The 19581-nt window shown below is 45.0% G+C and overlaps 1 protein-coding gene across 3 annotated transcripts in view; it reads left to right on the forward strand.

Annotated features, from left to right (window-relative positions):
* The window catches only part of STXBP1 (syntaxin binding protein 1), a 112766-nt gene that overhangs the window by 71329 nt on the left and 21856 nt on the right, over positions 1–19581 (forward strand). For all 3 annotated transcript variants that reach the window (XM_031014743.3, XM_031014741.3, XM_055351204.2), the window contains exons 2-11: positions 599–648; positions 2688–2769; positions 7391–7467; positions 9032–9110; positions 10107–10210; positions 12216–12364; positions 14254–14338; positions 15115–15245; positions 17029–17136; positions 18839–18899. In XM_031014743.3, coding sequence (XP_030870603.1) covers positions 604–648; positions 2688–2769; positions 7391–7467; positions 9032–9110; positions 10107–10210; positions 12216–12364; positions 14254–14338; positions 15115–15245; positions 17029–17136; positions 18839–18899 — 921 coding nt within the window. In that variant the 5' untranslated portion in view covers positions 599–603. The remainder of the gene's footprint in view (positions 1–598; positions 649–2687; positions 2770–7390; positions 7468–9031; positions 9111–10106; positions 10211–12215; positions 12365–14253; positions 14339–15114; positions 15246–17028; positions 17137–18838; positions 18900–19581) is intronic.

The following is a 19581-nucleotide window of genomic DNA, read 5'->3' on the forward strand; positions in this document are numbered from 1 at the left end:
ATGTTTATTATCTTAAATGAATTAATATTATTAAAAATTTCTCAGTTTAGTTTCCAATACAATAATTAAGAGTGTAAAGAAGTTATGAGACCAAAAAGTTTGAAAACCACTGAATTAAGGAGACAGGAAGAGAACTTTTTTTTTTAAAATTTTTGAGACAGTCTTGCTTTGTCGCCCTGGCTGAAGGGCAGTGGTGTGATCTCGGCTCACTGCAACCTCAGCCTCCCGAGTAGCTGGGATTACAGGCATGCGCCACCATGCCTGGCTAATTTTTGTATTTTTAGTATAGATGGGGTTTCCCCATGTTGGCCAAGCTGGTCTCGAACTCCTGACCTCAGGTGATCTGCCCCCTCAGCCTCCCAAAGTGCTATCTTGTTCATCACTGAATCCCTAGCACCAATTACAGGTGTGAGCCACCATGCCCGGCTGAGAACTATTTTTATGGTGGGTTGGTTATGGCTCAGTAAACCAGTTGGTGAATTGCATGATTCAGAAACACAAAGCCTAAGGTGGGAAATGCCCTTATCTAACAGAGAGGTGTAGAAGTCTTTGATATTACATTAATTTCCTCTCTCTCTCTCTCTTTCTCCTTTTTTAGAGATTATGCATGATGTGATAAAGAAGGTCAAGAAGAAGGGGGAATGGAAGGTGAGTAGAAAGTACAGTTAATGGGCTTAAGGTGAGTTCACATGGAAAAATCAGAAGGGGATGGAGTTGGAGGAAAGTTGTAGGCAGGAATGAGGGCTTTTGCTGTGTCCAGAGAGTACAGAATGCTCCTGGATTGGAGAAAGGTGATCTGCTCTGCCTCACATTTCATATGGTCTTGGTTAAGAATTCTGTTTGTCATAAAGCTTATCTTAAAGACCACCTGGTCAGGCAGTTAGCAGTGGAACTCTTTTGTTCAAACAAAATATTACCTGGAACCTGTTAGATAAAGCAGAGGAAGGTATAATTCTGCTGGCTCTGGGAGAGGAAGAAGAGGCCTTCTTGCCCCTTTGTGGCCATAAAGCATCTCCATGGAGTCCATGTACAGTTTGGGCTCAAAGCCCTCATCTGGTCTATCCTCATTGAACTGTAACTACATAAGACAAAAATAGTAAGCTCGTTTAATCACGTAACATTGACAGGAGTGCTGGAAACTATAGTGTACTTGAAACAAGTATTTAAGCCAATCAAACTGAGGTGGGCCGGCTTCCTGGAGTGGGTGGTACAGGAGTGGCACCTGCTGCCCCCTATGCATGAAGTCAGCATTTTAAGGACTACTTGGTTGTCTAAGGCTGAGAATTATACTGGCCAGAAGAGTGTGCAGTTTTACTTGATTTTTTCTGCATGTTGCTGAAGAATTTATACCAACCTTTCTTGCCATCAAGTTTTCCTGCAGTCAAAAGCCCATGCAGTTTCAAGTGCATTGGGCCTAGGAACAACAGAGCTGATTAGTACAGGAGGATTTTGAAGTCTCACCCGGGGCCTTTGTTTTAACCAGCACATCTGTCCTCGCCACCCAGAAGGGGAGGCCGTGCGGTGGGCCTCCCCACCGCATACCTTTAGCATACCTCTTTAGCATACCTTTCTCACTTACCCTTCCCAGCAGTGACGGGCTTGTAGACATGTGAATTTTAAACTAATCTTGAGGAAGCTGCCTTATATAATAAAAACTAATTGACCCCTGTACTGCAGCAGAAAGCTTTCTCATCCACACTATCTGCCCTGATGTGTCTTCCTCCTGTTGCCCCCTTCTCAGTTTATAGCATTACAAAAAGAGAGGATAAATAGCCTTCTTTTAACTGCCAGCTTCCTCTCCACTGTGGGCTGAATGAAGATAAGAAAGGTTAGCTGAAGAGTTGCAGGTCTGAAGCTTTTAGGCCAGGACTGGAACGTTCTTGTTCTTCCAGCCTAGACTAAGGTACACTATGTCCCAGCTGACGTGTGTTAGTGGCACAGTTCTGATGATGCTTTTCATCAAGTCCCCACATGCCAGACCACATGTGCAGGCGCTAGTGTTCACTCTCCCCCTTAAACACAAGTGCGTGCCGTGAAAAAGTACTCACTAATATGATTATGTCTGAATGTTGGAGCTATAGATGATATTTCCTTTATTTATTTATTTTTATTATTATTATTATTTTGAGATGGGGTCTTGCTGTTGCCCAGGCTGGAGTGCAATGGCGCGATCTCGGCTCACTGCGACCTCCGTTTCCTGGGTTCAAACATTCTCCTGCCTCAGCCTCTCACGTAGCTGGGATTACAGGTGTGAGCCACCACACCTGGCTAATTTTTGTAGAGACGGGGTTTCACCATGTTGGCCAGGCTGATCTCGAACTCCTGACCTCAAGTGATCCACCCGCCTCAGCCTCCCAAAGTGTTGGGATTACAGGCATGAGCCACCATGCCCGACTAATTTTTTTTCCTTTTTTAAATGGGTATTTACTTTGTCATGGGAAATAAAAACTTTTTTTTTTAAGTTTATAAAATTACATCAGTGAGAGGAAACTCTAACTCCTAGAAAGTTAGGTTAGGGTATGGGAGGTACAAGTGAGCATGTGTCCCCGTGGGCTTCTGGTCCATAGGAAATATGGTTTCTTCTGTATTCTGTACTTCTGGAGCTCCTTTTGGAGTCTGATGCGGTAAGCTGAGCGAGAATCACAGCAGATGCCATGCAGCCCATACGCTGTTCTCTTTCCTTGCAGGTGCTGGTGGTGGATCAATTAAGCATGAGGATGCTGTCCTCCTGCTGCAAGATGACAGACATCATGACCGAGGGCATAACGAGTGAGCATGCGCTCTGCACTTGAGCAGTGCTGGAGCCTTCTCTCTGTGGCGGGCTTAGCTCTTTCCTATTCATTATTATCTCCTTCAATTTTAGATTCTTCCAGCAACCTGTGTGCTAAGACCAGAAGCTCCTGAGAGGCTCAAGGCTATCTTGTTCATCACTGAATCCCTAGCACCAAATCCAGGGCTAGATGCTCATTCAATGTCTGTTAAAGGAATGCCAAAAGAAAGGTTAAATCAAGAAAGAAAAGGCAGCCCACCCAATAGAAAAAAGTTCTGAGCAGGCACTTAACAAAAGAAGAAATCCAAATGGCCAATCAATCTGTGAAAATTGTCCACTGTCATTAGTGGTCGGGGAAATGCAATTCAAACCAGAGTGAGATGCCGATATAGATTCAAAATATTAGAATATTTAATCTCTGATAATGCCAAGTGACGGTGAGGAGGTAGAAAAATGGAAACTCCTATGTGATGGAATGTCTGCTGGTGTAGCCCCTTTGAAAACCACTTGGCAGTGTCTAGTAAAGTTGAAGGTATGCATGTCCTGTGAGCCAGCAAGTCTGTGGTCAGGTGTGTGTCCTAGACAACCTCAGGTATGTGTGCCCAGGATACATGTGCAGGAATACATGTGCAGTGTTGCTCATAGGTTCCCCAAGTGGAAAATAACCAAAACATCCATCAAGTGTAGAATGGTTAAATCAGTTGCGTGCAATTACACAGTAGAATACTCTACAGGGATGAAAATGGGCGAGCCCTGAGCGCTCACAGTAACATGAATGCATCTGATGAACAACGGTGAGCAAAGACAGCAAGACACGAAAGACCACTGATAGTGAGCCTTCATTCCACAGAGTTCAGACCGCAGAGCTCAGCTGTGTTGTTTTAAAATGCAGATGTAGGGGGTAAAACCTCAAGAGAAGAGCTCACCATTCAAGGGAGGATAATGATTCTGTTTGTGGGGAAGAGAGGAAATGGTGTTGATAGAGGGGAATGTGAGCTGGAGCTGATTTGTGGTGCTGATTGGGTTTCGTTTCTTAACTGGGGTGGTGCTTATTTAGACATTTGCCTTATAGTTATTTGTATGTTTATGTTTTATTCACGCTTTGGAATGTGTGCTATAACTTTTGGTAAATAATAAGGAGCAGGATTGCTGGATCACATGGTAAGTATGCTTAGTTTTGTAAGATACTGCCAAACCATTTTTCAAAGTGGCTGACCATTTTGCATTTCCAGCAGTAGTGAATGAGAATTCCTGTTGCTCCACATCCTTACCAGCATTTGGAGTTGTCAGTGTTCTGAATTTTGAGCATTCTACCAGCTGTGTGGTGGTATGGTATTGTTGTTTTAATTTGCATTTCCCTGATGACCTAGGATGTGGAGCATCTTTTCACATGCTTATTTGCCATCTGTATATTGTTTTTTTGGTGCAGTGTCTGTAAGGTCTTTGGCCCATTTTTTAATTGGGTTATTTGTTTTCTTATTGTTGAATTTTAAGGGATATTTGTATATTTTGGATAACAGTTCTTTATCAGATATGTCTTTTGGAAATATTTGCCCTCAGTCTGTGGCTTGTCTTTTCATTCTCTTGATGGCATCTTGCACAGAGCAGTACTTTTTAATTTTAATGAAGTCCAGCTTATCAATTCTTGTTTTCATGGATTGTCACTTTGGTGTCATATCTAAAAAGTCATTGCCAAATCCAAGGACACCTAGCTTTTCTTTTATGTAATCCTCTAGGAATTTTATAATTTCGCATTTTACATTTAGGTCTGTGATCCATTTTGAGTTAACATTTCTAAAGGGTATAATGTATGTGTCTGTATTCATTTTGGTTGCACGTGGATGTGATTCCTTCATTTTTAAAAAACAGATCCAGTGTATCTATCAGCAGAAGCACAGTCCTGTAAATGGCATACACAGTTTTTTTGTTTGTTTGTTTGAGACAGAGTCATGCTGTCTCCCAAGCTGGAGGGCAGTGGTGCAATCTCAGCTCACCACAACCTCTGCCTCCTGGGTTCAAGGGATTATCCTGCCTCAGCCTCCTAAGTAGCTGGGATTACAGGCACCTGCCATCACGCCTGGCTAATTTTTGTATTTTTAGTAGAGACAGGGTTTCACCATGTTGGCTAGGCTGGTCTCAAACTCCTGACCTCAAGTGATCCACCTGCCTCGGCCTCCCAAAGTGGTGGGATTACAGGAGTGAGCCACTGCACTTGGCACACATACACAATTTTTTATGTGACTTTTATGTCATTTAGTGACCTAAGTCAGTGTGTTTTTTGTTTGTTTTTGAGACAGAGTCTTGCTCTGTTGCCCAGGATGGAGTATAGTGGTGCAATCTTGACTCACTGCAAACTCTGCCTCTGGGGTTCGGGCAATTCTCGTGCCTCAGCCTCCCGAGTAGCTGGGATTACAGGCAGGCGCCAGCACACCCGGCTATTTTCTTTCTTTTTTTTTTTTTTTTTTAGTAGAGACAGGGTTTCACCATGTTGGCCAAGCTGGTCTTGAACTCCTGGCCCCAAGTTATCTGCTCGCCTTGGCTTCCCAAAGTGCTGGGGTTACAGGCGTGAGCTACTGTGCCCTGCCCCAAGTCAGTTTTAAGACTAGGCTTGCCCCTATTTTGAGTTTATGATGTTATTTTCTTCATTGAATTTTTGAAACTATTTTTTTTGTCTATCAAAGCAAAAACAGACAAAAAACACAAAAGTAAAGGAGAAAAACACTAAATGGAGCTAACAAGCATCTAAGAAAAGAGCAGTGACCTCCTGTCCTCCCATCTCCCATCCTCGGGGTCTATTACCCCAGAGGCAGCCACCTCGCCCTTCATTCTGGTCATCTTTTTTATTTTTCTACATAAATGCTTGTTCTATTTTCTCTTGATTCAGTGATATTAGATATTATTAATTGACTTCCTGTGGGAGATGGGGATTCAGAGCTCTCCACTATACACAGACTCTTGCCTACCCCCAAAAGTGGTTTTTAAAAAATGTCCTTATGGCCGGGCATGGTGGCTCACACCTGTAATCCCAGCACTTTGGGAGGCAGAGGCAGGCGGCTCACAAGGTCAGGAATTTGAGACCAGCCTGTCCAACAGAGTGAAACCCTGTCTCTACTAAAATTACAAAAATTAGCCGAGCATGGTCGCACGTGCCTGTAGTCCCAGCTACTCAGGAGGCTGAGGTGGGAGAATCACTTGAACCTGGGAGGTGGAGGTTGCAGTGAGCCAAGATCGTGCCACTGCACTCCATCCTGGGCGACAGAGCAAGACTGTCTCAAAAAGAAAAAGAAAAAGAAAGAAGGAAGGAAGGAAGGAAAGAAAGAAAGAAAGAAAGAAAGAAAGAAAGAAAGAAAGAAAGAAAAAGTGTTCTTACTTAACAAAATTTAAAAGTTAGCAACCCTATGTTGAAGCTCTGAAACATTTTGGGGGGAAATATTAGTGGCCTATGAAATTAAACAAATCTATAACCACTGGTAAAGTAGATGTTTGGGGATTTTTGGTATTAATTTGAACATTATTTAAGGTGAAAGTCTTTATAAATATTCCAAGTCTTTATAAATGTTACAGTCCTCTAAAGTGATGCTTTTATCTGCTTAAATGATCTGCATAGAAAGAATGGCACCTGTATAATTGCCTTGCTCTCTCAATGCCAGAGGACAGTAGGTAACACATTTTAAGCATTACCAGGTGATTGGTAAGATTCTCCCAAAAGCTGTTCTTTCCAGGTGAAGTCCCTGACATAACTGTAGAGGAAACAAGCAAACCAAAGCCTATGGTTTGTTTTAACCAAATAGAACATTTAATCTTTGCACTATTGAAGGAAGCAATATTGTATAGAGAATGTGGTTGGAATGCCCTCATTTGATATGCAGAGGAGAGCAATGAAACTATCCAGCTGTTGATAAATAAACCCAACATGGAAATTCCAAAGGAATTGGGATTATCTAGGGCAGATGAGACAAAGCTGAAGAAGAGGCAAAGGACCCATTCTTGACAGAATTAGATATCATTTTCCATTTTCTCTCAGAACAGATCAATGAATTTGCTTAAACTGAAATGGGAAATAAGAACTATCTAGTGTGAAGATTTCAGATTTTCCTTTGTTGTTGTTTTTGTCGTTGTTTTTGAGATGGAGTCTCACTCTGTCACCCAGGCTGGAGTGCGGTGGTACGATCTTGGCTTACTGCAACCTCCACCTCCCAGGTTCAATCGATTCTCCCACCTCAGCCTCCTGAGTAGCTGGAATTATAGGCACGTTCCAACATGTCTGGCTAATTTTTGTAGTTTTTTAGTAGAGATGAGGTTTCACCATGTTGGCCAGGCTGGTCTTGAACTCCTGACATCAAGTGATGTGCCCACCTCAGCCTCCCAAAGTGCTGGGATTACAGGCATGAGCCACCATGCCCAGCCCAGATTTCAGATTCTAACATCTTGGGCATGTCGAGACCATGGAATTCACTCCCAAGGAACATGGTAACCTTAAGGAATGGGTGAATGATTCCCCCCGTCCCCCACTGTAGATATTTATCTGCAACAGTCTGAAGGTAGCCTGTCTATATTGCTTCTGGTTTTATGGTCACCCATCATGTTTTCTTATTCACTGTGGGTTGTTTTGTTGTCTAGTTGTGGAAGATATCAATAAGCGCAGAGAGCCGCTCCCCAGCCTGGAGGCTGTGTATCTCATCACTCCATCCGAGAAGGTAAACCTTCCACCAGAGGAGGACTCTGGCTAAGGTTAGATGGACTGGCTTGGGATTTATGTGGCACAGACTGTCTGACATTTCTAGGTTAAGCATGCATTTAACACACTGCTCTGTTTAAGCATGCAATCCACAATGGGGTGGGGTGGGGGGTGGTGTTTATGCAGTGAGAAGTGATGAATGTATTAAGCATTCTTAAACACAGCAGCTGTGCAGAAAACCAGAGCCTGTGTTCCGTGGCCCTGGATCATTCTAGTTTTCCCCCTTGCACTCCCTCTTCAGGTAGGACCCACTCTGTCTAATTAGCAGTCCACCTCCAGACTTTGGTATTTTATGCTTTCATTTTATTTTATCAATATCCAGTTACTGTTCACATTTACCTGTCTTATAATTTTGGAGGTTACCTCAAATCACCATCCAAACAAGGTCCAACTCCTTGCTTCTGGGTAATAGTTGTCTTAGGCAGGTTTTGTTTTGTTTTGTTGGTTTTGTTTTGTTTTTTGAGACGGAGTCTAGCTCTGTTGCCCAGGCTGGAGTGCAGTGACATGATCTCAGCTCACTGCAACCTCCGCCTCCCAGGTTCAAGAGATTCTCCTGCCTCAGCCTCCCAAGTAGCTGGGATTACAGGCACCCCCCCGCCACACCCAGCTAATTTTTGTATTTTTGGTAGAGACAGGGTTTCACCATGTTGGCCAGGCTGGTCTCGAACTCCTGACCTCAAGTGATCCACCTGTCTTGGTCTCCCAAAGTGCTGGGATTACAAGCATGAGCCACCACTCTCAGCCTTTTTTGTTTTTTTGGGTTGTTGTTGTTTTTTGTTTGTTTGTTTGTTTTTGTTTTTGTTTTTGTTTGAGACAGGTCTCTCTCCATCACCCAGGCTGGAGTGCAGTGTTGTGATCACAGTTCACTACAGCCCCGACCTCTGGGGCTTCAGTGATCCTCCCACCTCAGCCTCCCAAACAGCTGGGACTACAGGCACATGCCACCATGCCCAGCTAATTTTTGGTAGAGATGGAGATCTTGCTATGTTGCCCAGGCTAGTGGCAAACTCCTGAGCTCAAGTGATCCACCTGCCTTGGCCTCCCAAAGTGTTGGGATTACAGGCGTGAGCCACCATGCCAGCCTTAGGTGTCTTAGTCTATATAAATTTCCTCCAATTTTCACACTTTTTTTCTCTTTGAAAACTGGCTTACATAAGAATTTCTACAGATGCAATTAAATTGCCAAAAGGTCATCAATATGAATCTCCTGGAAGGTTTCTGCCGGGTTTCCTTTTTTGTGGGTGTCTTCCTAACAACTAATTACAGTGGCTCCAAAGAACTGATACTGTCATTCCAGAATGAGCTAAGAAGGCCTTTGTTCATCTAAACTCTGAAATAATACTAATTTTAAGTCCTCAGGACTTGGTTATGGCCAAACATGAGTGTTAGAATTATGCATCAAAAATCCCCTGATTTTGTGCAAGTGGCTTGAAGCCATTGGATTTAACTCAGTTCAGATACAGGTCCCATTTGGCTCTAGAATTGGATTCAGGTCCCTCTTTTTCCCCCCCCCCCGTCCACAGTCCGTCCACTCTCTCATCAGTGACTTTAAGGACCCGCCGACTGCTAAATACCGGGCTGCACACGTCTTCTTCACTGACTGTGAGTACAACCAAGAGCTGTCCCCAGTCCCATCAGGCAGGTTAGCATTTCTGCACAGCTGGGCTGAGCCAAGACTAAGGCAGGTCAAGAGGGAAGAAATGGGTTGTTACCATGCTTGTCCCGATCTGCTGGTTTCTCTTCAGAAGATAAATTGCATAAAAGACAAAAATAAGTGCATGCAAATACAAACCCACTAGATCATGCAGTCCTTCCTGCTGAAAAATAGCACACAAGCACCTCTTCTCAGGACTGACAGGCTTGGTGCTGAGAATGACCTTCCTGAGGCTTGGCATTTCATTATGTAGACTTCCAGTTAGCACTGTATGCTGTAGTATGTTTCCATCAATTTTTCAACTACAAAGATATTCCAATCAGTAGTCTTTGTATTAGATAGAATCTGCATCATTACCCTAGAATTAGTTTTCTTATGTTTTGAGGATTTTATGCTCAGATCCTAGCGGAGAAACAGAGGGAGATGAATTGACCTGGACAGCTACAGAGTATAAAACAGTAAGAATTCACCCAGAGATCTTCTCTCTAGGGATAAACTCCCATAGCACTCACCACTGAGAAAGTGGAAAGGTTATAGCAGAAGAAGGATTTTGGCCGGGTGTGGTGGCTCACACCTATAATCCCAGCACTTTGGGAGGCCTAGGCGGGTGGATCACCTGAGATCAGAAGTTCGAGACCAGCCTGGTCAACATGGTGAAACCCCGTCTCTACAAAAATACAAAAATTAGCTGGATATGACAGCAGGTGCCTATAATCCCAGCTACTCAGGAGGCTGAGGTGGGAGAATTGCTTGAACCCGGGAGGCGGAGGTTGCAGTGAGCAAGATCACGCCATTGCACTCCAGTCTGGGTGACAGAATGAGACTCCATCTCAAAAAAAAAAAAAAAAAATCCTGATAAAATGAAGAGCCCACTGTACATGTGCAGCTGTTAAATGAACCAGCAAATGGACAGGAAAGCCAACTGTCTTTTGTCATGCTTGCAGCTTGTCCAGATGCCCTGTTTAATGAACTGGTAAAATCCCGAGCAGCCAAAGTCATCAAAACTCTGACGGAAATCAATATTGCATTTCTCCCGTATGAATCCCAGGTGAGCCTGAGTAGGGGGTGCAAAGGAAATCTGCATCCTGTCTTATTCTGAGAGGGTGGGGTGGGACCTACTAAAGAGTTGAGGAGGGAAGGTACCATGCTCTGAATTGCCAAATGACAGGTTATAAGTGGATGTTTACTGAATGGAAATAGTATTCCATAGGGCCTGCCCCCTGCCCTCATCTTACTCTCCAGTTGTTTCTGACTTTGCTTCAGCCTTGTGCCTTTCTTTGTGTGCATTTCATCCTTGCTCTCAGTGTTCACTCCTGTCGGCTGACTCCTTGAATAACCACAAAGTAGCCAATCAGAAACGAGCTTGGAAGGAGAGCGAGGGTGGGGAGCAGAAGCATCCCATCTGCTGCGAAGGAGACTGTTTTTTACGTGGAGATAACCTTAGCTTGTCATGTGCTGAGAGAGCAGATGGCAGCCTTCGTCATTAGCCGTTAACACTTCAAGTGCCAAATGCCAGGCCCATAAAGCACTCCCTTGGAAAAAACAAAATTATTAAACAAATAAAGGTGAAGCTGATTGTGAGAGAACAGACACAACTTGTCTTGGTATTTTGAGAGTTGTTAAAATGTCTTCTCTTACCAGACAAGGAAACAAAAACCACAGGACTTTGATGCATTTTACGGAGCTAAAAGATGATTGTGGCATATTGGATCTTTACAGATCAGCTTCGAGACACCAGAGAGTGACCTATTCTTAGAGAAGGAGAGATGCGTAATATATAGTGTGAACATTTAAAAACAGGCTTCCTTCTCACTTGGCCTAAAGCCTGTCACCCGCTTGGGGGAAGGAATTTTTTTTTTCTTCTGTGTGTTCCATCCCCACCTGGATAGAACAAAATCCAGCTTTGGCATATTGAACAGTCTTACATTTCAGAAATTTTAAGAAAGTAAACTATTTTTCAAATACCATTTTTTAAGATTAAGGTAGTTTATATAAATGAGAATTTAAGAGAATACTGATAACTGGAAGACTCAGTCATTTAAGAGAGAATCTTCAGCTTCTAGCACACTCCAAAAAAAAAAAGAAACAGAAAAAGAACAGACAAATACGGCCAGGCATGATGGTTCACGCCTGTAATCCCAGCACTTTGGGAGGCCAAGACGGGCGGATCACGAGGTCAGGAGATCGAGACCATCCTGTTTAACACGGTGAAACTCCATCTCTACTAAAAATACAAAAAAATTAGCCAGGCGTGGTAGCAGGCACCTATAGTCCCAGCTACTTGGGAGGCTGAGGCAGGAGAATGGCGTGAACCCGGGAGGCGGACCCTGCAGTGAGCCGAGATCATGCCACTGCACCCCGGCCTGGGCAACAGAGCAAGATTCTATTGCAAAAAAAAAAAAAAAAAAAAGGAAAGAAAGAAAGAAAAGACAAATACTTAGAACATGCTACTGAAGATAAGGTATTATTAAATCCATAAATAGCTCCTTTATTTGCCCACAGTCACAGCACAGTATCTGGCTTGTCTCTTATTTATTGAAACTAAGCTTACAATTTCCAGTGTAGTCTCACACTAATCCCTTCTGCTCTCCTCCTGGCCTTGTCACTGTTCTCCAGGCACCCTAGGTACACACCTGCCCGAGGTCCTTGGCACTGCCTGTTCCCTCCATGTGGAAGTCCCCTGTAAACATCCCACCTTCAAGCCCTTGCTCAGATGTCACCTTCTCAGCGAGTCCTGGTGTCCTCCCTGTCCAGCCCTCCTGGACATCCTCCCCTGCTCTGATATTTTCTCATATACTTGCCAGTTTCTCAGGACCACACAATTCACTTTTCATTATGTTTATTGTCTGCTTTCTCCTACTAGATTGCAAACTCCTTGAGGACAGGGATGTTTTGGTCACTAATAGTTCCCAAGTGTTTAGCACATGGGCACATGGTAGGCACCCAGCACATATTTGTGGAAGAAATGGGAACATATTCTGTAGACTCACTGCCAGGGTCAGAGAATACTCCGATAGTTCACAATATGTATTAATACTTTTTCTCCTCCCCAGGTCTATTCCTTGGACTCTGCTGACTCTTTCCAAAGCTTCTACAGTCCCCACAAGGCTCAGATGAAGAATCCTATACTGGAGCGCCTGGCAGAGCAGATCGCGACCCTTTGTGCCACCCTGAAGGAGTACCCGGCTGTGCGGTATCGGGGGTAAGGCAGTGCACCAGTCTGCTGGAGTGGCCTCCCGTGTGTCCCCCAAGTGAGGAGCTGGCCTGGACTCCTCCTCCGGCCTTAAGGTTCCTCTGACAGTTGTCTCAAGAAGATCAGGATTTGAGCATCTCTTACTTCAAATTATTCTTCCAGTGGTTTTGTTATCTTCTCAATGTTATAGTGAAATATAATAATACATGCAGAAAAAAGCATAAATCAACTATTGAATAACGAAAATGTGAACCTCTATGTAAGTGCAACTCAGGCTGCCTACCGTTTTTAATTTCTTTCTAATCTTTAAAAACAAATACTATCTTTACTAAAGATGTTTCAGAGTAAGATAAAATACAAAGAGAGTAATTCTCCAAAGGACATGTTCCTCAGATTTTATCAAGCCACGCATTTCTCGCTTGCTGAGTGCTGGGGGCACCTGAAGCTGAAGACCCAGCCCATGATCAGGGAGGATGGGTGGGATGTGCCTTCCAGCGTGTATGTGCATGAGAGATGCACCCCTGCAGGCTTGACCCTGCGAGATAGGACAGGCCAAGTGCCGGGGAAAGCCACAGTAGGGAGAGGGCCCTTTGAGCCAAGGGTGAAGCCCGTCTGCAGACCACAGGTGACGATAGGCTCATGAGGAGAGAGAGGCCAGCATTTTGTGTGCACAGTTGGCTCTTGCATTTGGTATAAACAAAAACTTGGGAGTTGGGAAAATGTGGGGCACATTTGGGGAAGACGGGTAGTCCAGCACAGTGTATGTGTACGGCAGTGGCATGGGATGAAGCCAATTCTGGAGGTCTTGGATGACAGGTTTGGGATTACGTCCTTCGGTGGTTATCACTGGAAACCTATGGGAGATGTGGACGGGGATGACCACAGTGCTCTGGGAGAGTGAAGGCTGGAGTATAAGCAGGAGTCAGGGCAAGGAAAAACCAGAAGGGGTGGCTAACCAGGAGGCCACTGCAGGAGGAACAAAGGGCCTGGTCTTGGAGTGATGGGAACGGGGTGGACAGGTAAGGACAGAATCTGAGAGGGTGCAGAGGTGGACTCGGAACTGCCAGCAGGTTGGGAGTAGGGCAGGAAGGGCTTAGGCTGCCAAGGCATTGTGCCGTGGTAACCAAGAGCTTGGTGGTGCCATGGATCATGGGTTCACCCATCCTGTGACCTCATTGTCTCCTGGAAGTTGTGGCCATAGAAAAACACCTTCTGGTTGCTGTCCCAGTGCCTGGCTTCCCTCCACTGTTGGTACTCATGGACAAAGCCGGCCGGCAGTTAAGAAATGGGACCTAGGTGGCATCTCCTGACTGACCGGTGGGAGCTCAGGCTGGTAGCAGGGCTGCTGCAGTGCTGAGACTGGCCAGGAAGCAGGCAGCCGCCGCCCCAGCATCAGGTCAGGTGGGGCCCAGGAAGTGCTGTCATACCCAGCCATGGGGAAAGGTTCAAAGGTTCTCACATTGTTCTGGCCATGCCAGCTGAAATGTCACTCTCCAACAAACAAAACAAAACAAGACCCAAGAGAATGTGAACTGAGGGAAGTGAGAATCATGGGAGTCAGGCTGGGAGCCTGATCGTGGCAAAAGGTTCACTGACTGGTCAGGGCCCCCAGTGGAAGTGCGGCAGTTTATCTGAAGCTGCTTGGAAAGACATCTGTTTCCACTTAGATCATTCTGGAAAAAAGCAATAAGAAAATCACTTACTTATGGTCCAGGCACTGAGCTAAGTGTTTTATTTTGCTTTTCCTTTCTAATTATACTCTCATTGTAAAAACACGAATACAGACGATGCTCACATCTTCCCTAACCCCGCTGCACTGCTTGGCTTCCTTTCCCGGGGGCAGCCAGCACCATCATGGGTGCTGGGTGGTTCATGCTCTGTCACCCCTCCTTTGTCAGGGAATACAAGGACAATGCCCTGCTGGCTCAGCTAATCCAGGACAAGCTCGATGCCTATAAAGCTGATGACCCAACAATGGGGGAGGTAAGTCTGGCTTGGACCACGTGGTTCTCTTACCAAGGACCACAGTGTTTGTGTGACAGTCCCAGAGACAGCTTGGTTCTGTTGCCACAGAGCATGTGTCAGTGCTGCTTTTCCTGGGGACTGGCTTCTAGTGAAATGCCTGAAGCCCCTGGGGCAGGGCCATCTACATGTGTTCAGCGTGGCCAGGGTGACCAACTTGTTCTGTTTGCCAGGGCTTTCCTGGTTGCAGCTCTGAATGGCCCAAGTCCTGGGAAACCCCCAGAAGCATAATAGCAAACCAGAAAATCAACACTGACACACGCTTCAGAGCTCACTCAGCATTCACTGGTTTTTACACATGCTCTGTGTACAGTCCTGTGCAGTTTTACACATGGATAGATTCATGTAACCATCTTACAATCAAGATACAGAGCTGTTTCCTCACCACCTTGATTTTAAAACTGAAAGTCCCAGGTCCTGGGAACCCGCTTAGTCCCAGGCACACTGGAGGGTGGTTGCCCCATTTGTAGTTGAACTTGGGCAGTTTCCTACAGAAACTCACTTCGACTCCTAGCATTTCATATCTGCCCCTAAGTGCACTTGCTAAGAAATAGAAACACTGGAGTCTTTTAGGGTATTTTTGGTGATCTTGTCTAGCAGTAGACTTCTGTGCTGCATTAGTAACTTTGCACCTCAGAGTTTGCTTCCTGCTGCCCTCCTTTACAAGAGGGGTTCGCTAGGTGGAGAAGCTGGAGTTGGCTGGGTGGCTTGTGAAGCATCTCCCTGTTTTCCCCCAGGGCCCAGACAAGGCACGCTCCCAGCTCCTGATCCTGGATCGAGGCTTTGACCCCAGCTCCCCTGTGCTCCATGAATTGACTTTTCAGGCTATGAGTTATGATCTGCTGCCTATCGAAAATGATGTATACAAGTAAGTATAGTGTTACAGACCCCAGAGTGTATACGGCTCTGCACATGAGCCAAAAATATGTCTAGAAAAAGAACGGTTTTTTTTGTTTGTTTGTTTTGAGATGGAGTCTCACTCTGTCGCCCAAGCGGGAGTGCAGTGGCACAATCTCAGCTCACTGCAACCTCTGCCTCCCGGGTTGAAGCAATTCTCCTGCCTCAGCCTCCCAAGTAGCTGGGGTTACAGGCATGTGCCACCATGCCCAGCTAACTTTTTGTATTGTTTTAGTAGAGATGGGATTTCACTGTGCTGGCCAGGCTGGTCTCAAACTCCTGACCTTGTGATCCGCCCGCCTCAGCCTCCCAAAGTGCTGAGATTACAGGCATGAGCTACCATGCCTGGCAGAAAAAGAGAGTTTTTTTGTTTGTTGTTTTCTTAAGACGAAGTCTCGCCCTGTCGCCCAGGCTGGAGTGCATTGGCGCAATCTCAGCTCACTGCAACCTCCGCCTCCTGGGTTCAAGCAATTCTCCTGCCTCAGCCTCCCGAGTAGCTGGGATTACAGGTGCCCACCACCACATCCGGCTAATTTTTTGTATCTTTAGTAGAGACGGGGTTTCACCATGTTGGCCAGCCTAGTCTCGAACTCCTGACCTCATGATCCGCCCGCCTCAGCCTCCCAAAGTGCTGAGATTATAGGTGTGAGCCACAGCGCCCAGCAAAAGAGCGTTTTTAACCCTAGGAAAAACGGTTCATTGATACAGCCTTGCAAATTAGTCTGTAAGTTCTTCTGCGAGTTCCCCAAATCCATGTGGCATTTCTAGGCAGGAACTCATGACTTGTCCTCTTTTTGGGGAGGACAAGCACTTTAGGTCTTTGGTTCCCAGCTCACAGCACCTCAGGTCATAGCCTACTTGGATATGTTAATATGTTGATTTTTGTGTTTATATGTGTATCTCATTCAGAGTTGAAATTTTTTCTTTTTCTGTTTTATTGGTTCTGCCTCTCTGGAGGCAGAGTTGAAACTTCTTGTTTATAGATCCTGAAATATGATGATGATGAAATATATCAACAGAAGTTTCATACTGAACTTTCCTCACAGAGGAGCTGTTTTCATTTGTAAAAAACATTTTTCTTGGTAACAATCATCAGAAATTTAGTTTCTGAAAACCAGTTTTTCCTTTTATGGAACAAGACTGTATAAGAAACAGACTGTATAAGAACAGACATTGTTCTCATGGCATTTAATAGCATCCATCATAAAGATAGTGGTTTCAAAATGAAGATTCTAAAAATATGAGTGAATCTCGGTTCTCCCTGTTGGTAGCTATAATTTGTGCTTCCTCCAGCTGTTCACGATTTCCCATGTGATTGGTGCTGAGGGCCTATTGCAGGCAGCTGCTGGAAGCTATTTAGGCGCCACACATTGAGGATGACATCCCAGTGCCTTTCCAGAGGGACAGATGTGATCTTTGCCTTTCCCCTATAAATAACTAAACTCATGTATGACCTGACTTCATGCCCTGGACCAGACAGCTCAGGTGGAGCTTGTATCAGCTGACCCAGAAGATTTTAAGACAGAATTTCAAGTTGGTTGACTTTGAATAGAGCTTTGAATCTCTCCTACCCAAGGAATTGCAGCCCGGGTCAGTGCTGCCACAGCAGGCCTGGCTGACAGGTCCAATGTTGTGACGGCACTTGTGAACATCTGGCAGCTGAGGGTGGTGAGCTGCTGCTGCTGTAAGCTGAAGAGGGTTCGATGAATGTTGTGGAGACAGTGCACTCCACCTGAGTCCCGTCTCCATTCTAGGTATGAGACCAGCGGCATCGGGGAGGCACGGGTGAAGGAGGTGCTCCTGGACGAGGACGACGACCTGTGGATAGCACTGCGCCACAAGCACATCGCAGAGGTGTCCCAGTAAGAGCCCCCTGCCCCCTTCTCCAGCGAGGCGCCTCTCCCCAGCTGCTACTGATGATGCGTTCACTCTGGGCACCTCGCGGGGGCTCATCACTGTGTGAATTCGTTTTCTTGGCAGAGTCACCAACATGCTAACCCGTAATGATAAATCCCTTCTGTTCTCTGAGCTTGAGCTACTCCGACTTCATGAAGTTAGAAAATCAATTCTGTATTAGGGCTGCTTTTAGGATTCTTGGAAAACATATGTAGCTCTCTCAGAAAAATGCATTACAAACATTAAAAATTTAAAGCTAGTTCATTCTATTGAAAGACCCAAACACCACAGTATACAATTGGACTTTCTTTTTTATAGCTGGTATACAGCCTTCCCTGTTTTACCTACAGTTCCTGAGCAATAGCTGATGTCTCCCTACTAAACTGTATCCAGCTCTGAAAATGTTTCAGAATGTTTCTAATATTTAAACATTGTTGTAAGACCTTTAAGCTGTAGATAATGATTCTGCTTTTTCAGAAAGACACATTCTGCTACAGTGAGTTGGTGATATATTCGGGAAATTCCCAAGGAAGAGTGAGAAAATAATACAGCCTTGGATAGTTCTGTTGTTTAGAGAAGAGGTCTCTAAACTTTTTTGATCACTCAACTTAAAAAGATACTAACCTGTGGCCAGGTGTGGTGGCTCACACCTGTAATCCCAGCACTTTGGGAGGCCGAGGCAGGTGGATCACCTGAGGTCAGGAATTCGAGACCAGCCTGGCCAACATGGTAAAACCCCGTCTCTACTACAAATACAAAAATTAGCTGAGCGTGGTGGTGTGCGCCTATAGTCCCAGCTACTCGGGTGGCTGAGGCAGGACAATCACTTGAACCCGGGAGTTGGAGGTTGCAGTGAGCCAAGATTTCGCCATTGCACTCCAGCCTGGACGACAGAGTAAAACTCCATCTCAAAAAATAAAAAAGATATTAACCCATATTTCAGTAAATTAAATGTATTTATGAATTTAAAATATGCTTTATTGTACTAATGTGTGTATTTACAGCATAAATATATGTTTGTATATTTTTCAAACATGAATTATGTTTCACTATTTATATTCCAATATAAATTTGAAAAGAATGAGGTAAAATAAACATAAGTAGATATTCTAATATTTTCTTCTCTTTTCTCCTTGAATAATCTGGTACACCCCACTCTGGAGACCACTGGTTTCAAATATTAATTAGAAAAGCTATGTGTCTCTCTTCTCTCTTAGAAAATAACTTCTTTTTCTTTTTCTTTTTGAGACTGTGCCTTGCTCTGTCACCCAGGCTGGAGTGCAGTGGCACAATCTTGGCTCACTGCCACCTCTGCCTCCCAGGTTCAAGCAATTCTCATGCCTCAGCCTCCCAAGTAGCTGGGATTACAGAAGTGTGCCACCATGCCCAGCTAATTTTTGTATTTTTAGTAGAGATGGGGTTTCACCATATAGACCAGGCTGGTCTCGAACTCCCAACCTCAGGTGATCTGCCCACCTTGGCCTCCCAAAGTGCTGGGATTACAGGCGTGAGCCACCACACCCGGCCAAAAATAACTTTAAATGCATACCTTACTGGCAGGAAAACTCACCACATACTCCTAAAGGAAAAATTGCATGACTCCTATAGCATCCATAGCAAGGTCCATGGTGTTGCTGTGAAACTTAGCTGCCTCCTTTTATCTTCCAGGGAAGTCACCCGGTCTCTGAAAGATTTTTCTTCTAGCAAGAGAATGAATACTGGAGAGAAGGTAAACCCATGCCAGTGCTCAAATGCCCAGTAAATTAGTCCCTGCTTTCTCTCTAAGAGCAGGGAAGCTGCCTCCCCCAAACAGGACTAGTGGGTTAGCAAGGCCATATCCCTCTCTTAGTTTATATCATTTTGCCTTATTTTTATTTTGCTTTTATTATTATTATTATTATTATTATTATTATTATTATTTTGACAGAGTCTCGCTCTGTTTCCCAGGCTGAGGTGCAGTGACAGGATCTTGGCTTACTGCAACCTCCGCATTTTGGGTTCAAGCGATTCTCCTGCCTCGGCCTCCTGAGTAGCTGGGATTAGAGGCGCGCGCCACCACCCCTGGCTAATTTTTTTGTATTTTTAGTAGAGACGGGGTTTCACCATCTTGGCCAGGCTGGTTTTGTACTCCTGACCTCCAGCTATCCACCCACCTCGGCCTCCCAAAGTGCTAGGATTACAGGCGTGAGCCACCGTGCCCGGCCATTTTTACATTTAAGATACAGATCCAGGCCGGGCATGGTGGCTCACACCTGTAATCCCAGCACTTTGGGAGGCCGAGGCAAGTGGATCACAAGGTCAGGAGTTCGAGATCAGCCTTGTCAACATGGTGAAACCCTGTCTCTACTAAAAATACAGAAAATTATCTTGGTATGGTAGTGGGCACCTGTAATCCCAGCTACTTGGGAGGC

Source organism: Gorilla gorilla, chromosome 13, assembly GCF_029281585.2.
Source record: "Gorilla gorilla gorilla isolate KB3781 chromosome 13, NHGRI_mGorGor1-v2.1_pri, whole genome shotgun sequence".
NCBI classification, from domain to species: domain Eukaryota; kingdom Metazoa; phylum Chordata; class Mammalia; order Primates; family Hominidae; genus Gorilla; species Gorilla gorilla.